Source organism: Pteropus alecto, unplaced genomic scaffold (assembly GCF_000325575.1).
Source record: "Pteropus alecto unplaced genomic scaffold, ASM32557v1 scaffold101, whole genome shotgun sequence".
Taxonomy (NCBI): Eukaryota; Metazoa; Chordata; class Mammalia; order Chiroptera; family Pteropodidae; genus Pteropus; species Pteropus alecto.
The window spans coordinates 16406197-16414216 of record NW_006432945.1 but is presented as its reverse complement, the minus strand read 5'-3'; the positions used below and the strand labels follow the sequence as shown (position 1 = coordinate 16414216).

Sequence of the window (8020 nt, the reverse complement as noted above, 5' to 3'; positions counted from 1 at the left end):
CAACAGCCACATTCACAACACTGTGCCTTCATCTATCTGCCTTTACGCTTCTGTCAAATCAGAACATGTGGCCTCATGGAGGTATTCGTCATGGAAACCACACATTTCTGAAAAAAAAAAAAAACCCTGACAGTGTACAGGTGTGTGCCATTTAGCTTTTACTCTCCTGATCCTATTTGTGTTTTTAAAAGCAACTGTAGTAAAATATTCAAAATTTTACACTGCTTACCATTATTCATTGCTAGGGAGCAGTATTTGCCCTTTTCTTGAAATATATTTACTACAGATGTAACATTGGTCTTTGATAATAAGCAGAGAGGTGGTGATCTAGGATAAGAAACTATTACCCAATCATAGTCCTAACATTTACATATTTTAAAGCCCCTACATCACATGTACTGATTTAAGAATTATGGAATATATATTCAGTGCAAGTAAAAAGAACACAGTCTCCTAGGATGCTTTAAAAAGAGTGAATCCCACAGGGATAAAAGTGATTAAGACTGTGCTTAGAACTCCTCATGAGAGTATTCAGTAGGTTTTGCACTATTTACACACTTTCCCGTGCACTCAACTATGGGCATTAAAAGTTTGTTGTTTTTTTCCAAGTCAGTAATAGAATATCATTGGCCAATTTGTTTTCTCTAAGCTCTTGACAGTTACTACTTAACTCTATGACAACTTTATAATCAGCAGCTGAAACATTGTGATGGGTAAAAGGAAGAAACAATGTCACAAAATACTGTGTTTCTCCACCGAGATTTCAAGATGAGCAAGGAAGAACTAGAGAAGGAATTCTGAGATTCCAGAGTCTTGGTCTCTTCAGTTTTGCCTGGGAGGGAAGGTTATTTCCCTCCAGGATCCAGCACTTCCCAGATCCTGAGAATAGGAAAGAGAAGACTGAGTCTTTCTGGTGGTGGGCAGGCCTGGCGCACTGGGCTTTGGTCCTTTGAAGTCCTCTTGGGCACTGCGGTCCCAGCCGTAAAAGTGCAGGAGGTAAGGGCCTGAGATGCAAGGATTGCTCGCTGTCTCCACCATCTTCAGGTGTCTCCCTAATTTCCTCGTTTGCTTGTGTCCTGCAAGTATAAGAGCGCGTGCCATCAGGACACTTGATGTTCTGCATGCCAATAGCAACAGCAAATCTCATCTTCTGTTCACCGTGTGTACTCGTACTGGTTAGTCTGAATGTAAACACCAAAGTCCTATTCAGTTAGGGCAGTGAAACTATTCTGTATGGTACTGTAATGGTGGATTCATGGCATTGTACATTGTCAAAACCGAGAGTGAGCCCTAGTGTAAACGGCGGACTTCAGTTAATAATAACTGTCAACACCGGCCCGTCGGCTGTGACAAAATGCCATAGTGATGCAGGATGTCAATGGTGGAAGCAAAGGAGGGCAGGGGCCAGGGGGAGGTTGCAAGTCTGTACTTCCTGCTCACTATTTCTGTAAACCTAAAACTGCACACACACAAAAGTATTAATTAAAAATATCTATTTGGAGGGGACTCGACCTTCCAAATTCCCAGAAAGCAGAGCAGAGTAGCTCAGACCACAGATTCTGGAACCCGGCCGCCTAGCCTGGACTCCCAGTCACACCGCTTACTGGCTTGGAGAGTTTAAGCAAGTGGCCTAACTTCCCTGTGCCTCTTTCTCTTCATCTGTATAATAATAAATATAGTAACAGCGCTGTCTCGTAGAATCCCTAACTGAGAACAGTTCCTAGACGCAGTGAGTGCTGTGTAAGGGTTAGCTATCAGCGTCATCGTTAACCTTCACAAGTGAAATGAGTCCATAGAGGCCAGACCCTTGCTCCTTCCCCTCCTTCTATAAACAAATGAAGCAGCATTTCATAAAATACAGGGAAGGTGGTGATTCCCCACCCCCAACCCAAAAGCAGCAGACTTGGAGGGTTAAGGAGCAACAGAACACATGAAAAGAGTATCTTCTCTCAAAGCCACATGCGATTCTCCAGGCTTACCCGATGCCCTGGGACTTAAATGGACTCAGAAGGCGTTTGGTAGGACCCATCTGATTGAAGGCTTTGGCAACTGCTGTGGAATACACGAGAACACTCAGTCAAGAACTGTTTTCCAACACGAAGCGAGAAAAAAGTTGTAGAGTTTGGATGGCATGCTATGTACAAGAATGCAGCTTACCTGGCAAGAATAAATTTCTTTGCTGCAAGAAAAAGAAAACCATTAATTTGGACTAAACGACTTCAAGGACATATCAGATCCAGAAACAGGAGGACTCTGCATCATCAGGAGTTGCAAACTCAATGCTTCAGGGCCCCTGTAGTAATCAGGGCACCAGCACAGCTTGGTGGCACCCGGGGCGGAATGCAAAGCGGTGGCTCAGCCGAGGGGCCCAGCATTTTCTACCACAAGCAAATAGCCCCAGGCTCAGCCTGCCAGGTTCAGCCATCAATTTCATGACAAGTCAATCTGGACTCAGTGTGGAATTTCCTATCTTGTCAACATCAGAACTTAATTCAAAAACACTCTGTAGGCCAAACCATGAATGTGGCGAGATGTGTTTGCTTGTTTCCTACAAGACACTCCCTGACTTAAGCCTGCATTCTAAATAAGTTTCCTGGAAACATCTTGTCCATTCCGCTGGGAGCACTGGCCATGGCAGGCTCGTCGCCAGCTCTTTGAGCATCGGAGACTTCAGTGTGAATGGCATTTCCTGGCAGCTCCGAGCTGCGCGGTAAACCCCTTCCCTAAGACTTCTGTGTGGTTGTGCTGCAGCTTATCATTTATCTAGTAACTAGATTCTAACTACTGTTAAACCTGCGAGAGATTTAAATCTGACTCATGGATGACAGAAAAGATATATTTTTCAAAAACGCTTTTGGAGTACATTCATCATCTCCCTCACCTTTCTTCCGAAGACGTTTCAGAAGCCAGAAGAGAAACGATGCTAACGTCAGGAGGGAGGTTCCAGCGACCGAGAGTCCGACTGCCAAGGGGACGTTGGACGTCGTGGGAGCTAAGGAAATGGGGGAGGACCGTCACAAGAAGGGACTGTCTGCAGTCCTCCCGTGCGGGTCACCGGCCCTTTCCCTTGCGCACTGAGTACCGTGCACAGAGCAGAGAGCCATGTGGTTCAGCACGGGAGAGGGAGACGGGGCATTAAAGGCCTTCGAGATCTACCCCGGCTTTCACAAGCTGGTGTCCCCGCTGCCAGGCCCCACACTGCACCTCGGTGAGCACTGCTCATCCCCCCTCCCCTCTCCCCACTTTCTCATTCTCTCATTTTCCTTTCCGCCCTAGCTCTCCTTTTCCCAATTATCACAGTTTACCCATTCTATCAACACGTCGCCTCTTCTGTTTTCTCTCTGTCCCCATAAAATTAAACATTCACCAGTTTGCTCCCCTGGGCGACCCTCTGACCTTTCTGGTTTGGACAGAATGACCAGTTCATCATGGTCGCCAGATAACCCCCTTTTTCCTCTCTAGTCCCCCAGACCACCACCAAGCAATGCCTCACCTTCGCAGGTAGGCGGCACCCCAGACCAGTGTCCCGTGGCACCACACGTCAGAGCTGCCGAGCCATTGAGCGTCCATCCTTCCGGGCACGCAAACACACACAGCGCACCGAACACTGGCGCCCCGCTGCAGTTCATGTCGGCTGGCCCAGGAAAGTCCAGGCCCGGACACTGCACCACTGCAAGCGAGCGGCACACGGGCAGAGGTTAGGGAGAGCACCGGGGACTGCGAAGCCTGGCCGAAGAGTCGGCAGCAGACGTAACTGAGCACTGCTTAGTGTTCAGCATGTGGAAATTAGGATCAGGCCCCTTGGGGCATCTAGGTCCAGAGAATCATACTTGCCCTGTGCCCCTTAAAGTCTGAACAGAGTCTTACCTTGGCAGGAGGGGACCTCCTGTGTCCACTGTCCCTGAGCTGTGCACTCGAGCTGAGCTGCCCCATGTAGTTGGAAGCCTTCCTCACAGCTGAAGGCACAGGAGGTCCCGTAGGTGAATCTCCCAGCAGGGGCGTGGGTACACCTCACCAGGCCACTCTGGGGCTGGCGGACAGTGTCACATTTCACAGCTGGAGGACACGAGCAGGGTCGTTAGAAGTTTGTTTATATCAGGCAGCAACAAGTTTCTCCAAGTAACCAGGTCCCTGGCTCGTCCAGAGCTTTATCTTAAACTAAAAACAAAACATGTACCTTCACATGTGGGCTCCTCACTGTCCCACTTCCCTGTGGGACCACACTGGAGCCTGGCAGATCCCTTCAACACAAATCCCTGCTCACAGGAGAACTCGCAGCTGGACCCGCTTTGGAAACTTCCAGAAGCACTGGGAAGACAATTCACGTAGCCTCTCTCTGGGCTGGACAAGGCTTTGCACTGGAAAGCTGAGACACCAAAACGACGGTCAGAAAATATTGCAGTGGAACAGGACAGTCCTTGGGATTTGAGTGAACCCAGTTCGTTCTGGACAAAGCAACACTCGGAGAACTCAAGACTGTGACCCCCTGGACAACGGGGAAGATGGCTGGGTGTTCTTTGAATTGCAATCCCTTTGTCGACAATGGCACTAATTAGAGGACTAGGGATTTCTGAGCACTGTTTGGCATGCAAAGGAAGTTAGGGCCAAGAGAAAAACTTTGTGTAGTCAGAGAACCACGATGGGTCCCAGATGCTCACAGACAATGCCAGGGAGAGGGGAGGATGGGGAGGAAGGCGGCCACATAAAACTTGTCTGTTCTGCAGCTTGGTTTTGGTCTTGTGACTTTTTGCCACTGGAAATTATTCCGTGCTATATTTGGCTATAAGAATATCGCTTATTTTTAATGTTTTTGCTCTCGCTTTAAAGTGAATTAGATTTTGGTGTTTAAAGTGAATTAGATTTTGGTGTTTATGTATTAAGGGTGTCTCTATGGCCGACACCACGCTTGAAGCAGTCTCATCACTGCTAGATATGAGCAATTTTAGAAGAAAGGTTTGACAAAAGTTATAGCATCAAGTCATGTTCTCCCGATCCTCCTTCTGAAATTTTCCAGTGTGACTCCCCTTAGATTAAGGCATCTGCTTACTCCACGCCAGTGCCTGTCAAGTTGCATCGGCACAGCACCGTGACAAAACCAGCAAAGCACCCTTTCTCATTACATGCGATTCTTTCCCTGCATGAGCATTGTTTCTTTTATATGAATCCCAAGGTATAAGATGAATGTTGCCCATCAGATCTGATTTCCGCAGTTCAAGCCTGCGTCTGGTTTCACGCTAGCTGCTCGGCCTGGGGGTCGCTGCGCGTGAGGCAAGGGGGCGTGTACAGGGGTGACCTGTGTGGGCTTACCTTCACACACTGGCGCTCGCTGTGTCCATTGCCCTTGGGCTGTGCATTCAACCTGGGCCGGTCCCTGCAACCGGAAGCCTTCCTCGCAGGTGAAGTCACAGGATGACCCGAAGGTGAGCTCTCCGGCAGGGGAATGGCTGCAGCTCACAGAGCCATTCTGAGGATGGCCGATGGCACCGCACGTCACAGCTGTAACACAGGCACCCATTTACATGAGCGGGTCTGGCTTGGCCACTTCAAGCACAGGGTGAGGAAGAGAATGTTCGCAGTGAACCTGGACATGGAGTAGCTCTACCTTTACACGTTGGCTTCTCGTTGTCCCAGTTCCCAGACGAGGTGCACTGGAGGCGCTGGGGCCCCAGTAGTTCAAATCCTTCCTCACAGTGAAATGCACAGGTCGTGTTCCATGGGGAGCTCCCGGGGCTTTGAGAACATTCCACGCGTCCATTGGCAGGGCGCGTCAAAGCATCACACTCAACCACTGGGGATTCAGAAGAGCACCATGAATTTCACAGAAGAACGATATGTCACTTCCTGTTGCACTGGAGCTTATACCAGAGCAAGGAAGCTGCCTTTGAAGCGGGGATCCTGGAAGTCCCACATTATTCTTGGGGACACGTACACCCGCAATAATGCTTTTATGCTTTGTTCATCTTTCTGATTTTTACATTGACTATGCTGAGGGACCTCTGATCTATTTGATCAAATCTCTCGTCAGATCTCTCAACTATTTTATATAAGGCAAAAACGAAGGGAAAGAACAGATACTAAATCAGGATTTATGACTTTTATCACAACTTAATGTCATGATAAGGATGCTCATTTATTTTAGTCCAGTAGGCCCTGGAGGAAAGAGTTTTTCGTCTCTGGCCTAGAAAGATAAGACTGAGAGAAAAAATATAGAGACTACTTGATTATCATGGTCCTAAATTTGTCCATTGTTGACGTTAAACAGGGAAAGAAGGTGAGAGTCATTAAGAGTTCTGGAGTGTGGTTCTGCTGTGTCACATGTTCTATAAATCACCAGAAACACCCACTTCAAACGGACAACAAACCTCTCTCACACTGAGCAAGAGCCATCTCGGCCATTTGTACTGGCTGAGAGGATGAGTCTGATTAAAAACGACAAAGAGAGCTCTCCCTAGAGTTTGGAAACATTCCACATTGGATTTTAGGAGAAGCTGCGGCAGGAGGGAAGACCCGGGGAGCGCTCCGCGTGCCACCATGCCGGGAGACTTACCGTTGCAGGCTGGAGGGGAGGCGCTCCAGGCCCCCGAGGACGTGCACCATGTGGCCTCGGTACTGCTGGGCAGGTAGCCCTCCTGACAGCTGACGGTGCAGGAGGAGTTGTAGCTGAAGCGCCCCAAAGGGTGGGTGCAAACCAGGCTCCCGTGCGCGGGGGCTTCCCGCTCCTGACAGGTCACAACTGAAAAGGGAATGCAAGTCAGTCCTGGGCCTCTCTCCGCTCCCGTAAAGTGGGACGGAGACTGGGATCTACGACCACTGCGCATCGGACGCTTGCTGTGTGCCAGGCCCCGCGGAAACGGTGTGTCTGCATTTGTTCACATCACCCTAACCCCAGGCCTATGAGGTTAGGACCGTCGTCATCCTCATTTACAGGGAGGAAGCTGGGACTCAGTGGGTTCAGCCACCCAGTCGAGGCGCCATGACTGCTAAGTGGTGACTCTGGGATTTGAATCCCAGAGGCTCAGCCCTTAACCACCAGCCTGGTGTCACCATGTGCCCCAGGGAAAGGGAAGACATGCAGAGCTGACGCCACAGCCAGCTAGGACACGGGATGGTGCTACCACCTCAAGGGAAGGAAGAGGTGAGATGGAGACTTACCTTGCTCACACCTGAGTCCACTGAAGCCGGGGTGGCACCGGCAGGTGTAGTTGTTGATGGTCTCCACACACTCACCATGGCCGCTGCAGGATGTTTGGGTACAGGCAGCTGTGGAAAACATAATTCATGACAAGGAAGGTAAGTTCCTTTGAGATTAGGATCAACGGTGTGCAACAGAGATGTCACCAGTGATACGGAGTGCCAGAGACTGTAACTGAATGTTACGGGACACCAAAGCTGAGTTCTAGGCTTAACTTGTTTTAAACCTTGATGTGAACATACAGATGTCCAAGGGTACAGCTGCAACTGGCATCAAGAACAGAGAATTCACTTTATCACAAGCTCTAAAGCTCATCCCCCTGCCCTGTGTGTGTGTATGCACACTATGTATGTATAGGGCTATATGTGTGTGTGTATGTGTGTGCGTGTGTGCGTGTGTGCGTGTGTGTGTGTGTGTGTGTGTGTGTGTGTGTGTGTGTGTATGTATTCTTGCCTACGGTCACACAAAGAAGCAAAAAGGGATTCTTTACCAGGCAACCAGAATGCCTTAAAACCATATCTTTTAGGACATAAAACCACCACAGGGACCCGTTCCCGCAGACCGCCAGGGACTCGGCGAGATGCCGAGACTGCCCGCGCCACCCCGGCCGCACCTGTGTAGCACAAGGCCAGCTTCTTCTTGCTGCACCGCTCGTCGTTCCACTTGCCGGCGTCCTTGTGTCTCCGGATGTAGATCTCCACGCAGTCCTCGTCGCTCTGCTTATTGTTCGGTTCGCCCGGAGCCCAGTTCTGGGCTTCCTCCGTCAGAGGCCTCTGGGTCCCTATCCAGACCCACTGATTGTTGACCTTCCTGATCCCACTCCACTAG

General features: G+C 49.5%; 1 protein-coding gene across 1 annotated transcript in view; it reads right to left on the bottom strand.

Moving 5' to 3' along the window:
• Positions 1 to 1986: 1986 nt before the first annotated feature.
• Positions 1987 to 8020, bottom strand: part of SELE (selectin E) — an 8810-nt gene continuing 2776 nt past the window's right edge. Inside the window, exons 4-12 of the mRNA XM_015586188.1 lie at positions 6548 to 6733; positions 5603 to 5788; positions 5308 to 5496; positions 4178 to 4366; positions 3868 to 4056; positions 3494 to 3670; positions 2882 to 2992; positions 2158 to 2179; positions 1987 to 2052 (exon numbers count right to left, since the gene is read on the bottom strand). Of these exons, the coding sequence (XP_015441674.1) occupies positions 1995 to 2052; positions 2158 to 2179; positions 2882 to 2992; positions 3494 to 3670; positions 3868 to 4056; positions 4178 to 4366; positions 5308 to 5496; positions 5603 to 5788; positions 6548 to 6733 (1307 nt within the window). The 3' untranslated portion in view covers positions 1987 to 1994. The remainder of the gene's footprint in view (positions 2053 to 2157; positions 2180 to 2881; positions 2993 to 3493; positions 3671 to 3867; positions 4057 to 4177; positions 4367 to 5307; positions 5497 to 5602; positions 5789 to 6547; positions 6734 to 8020) is intronic.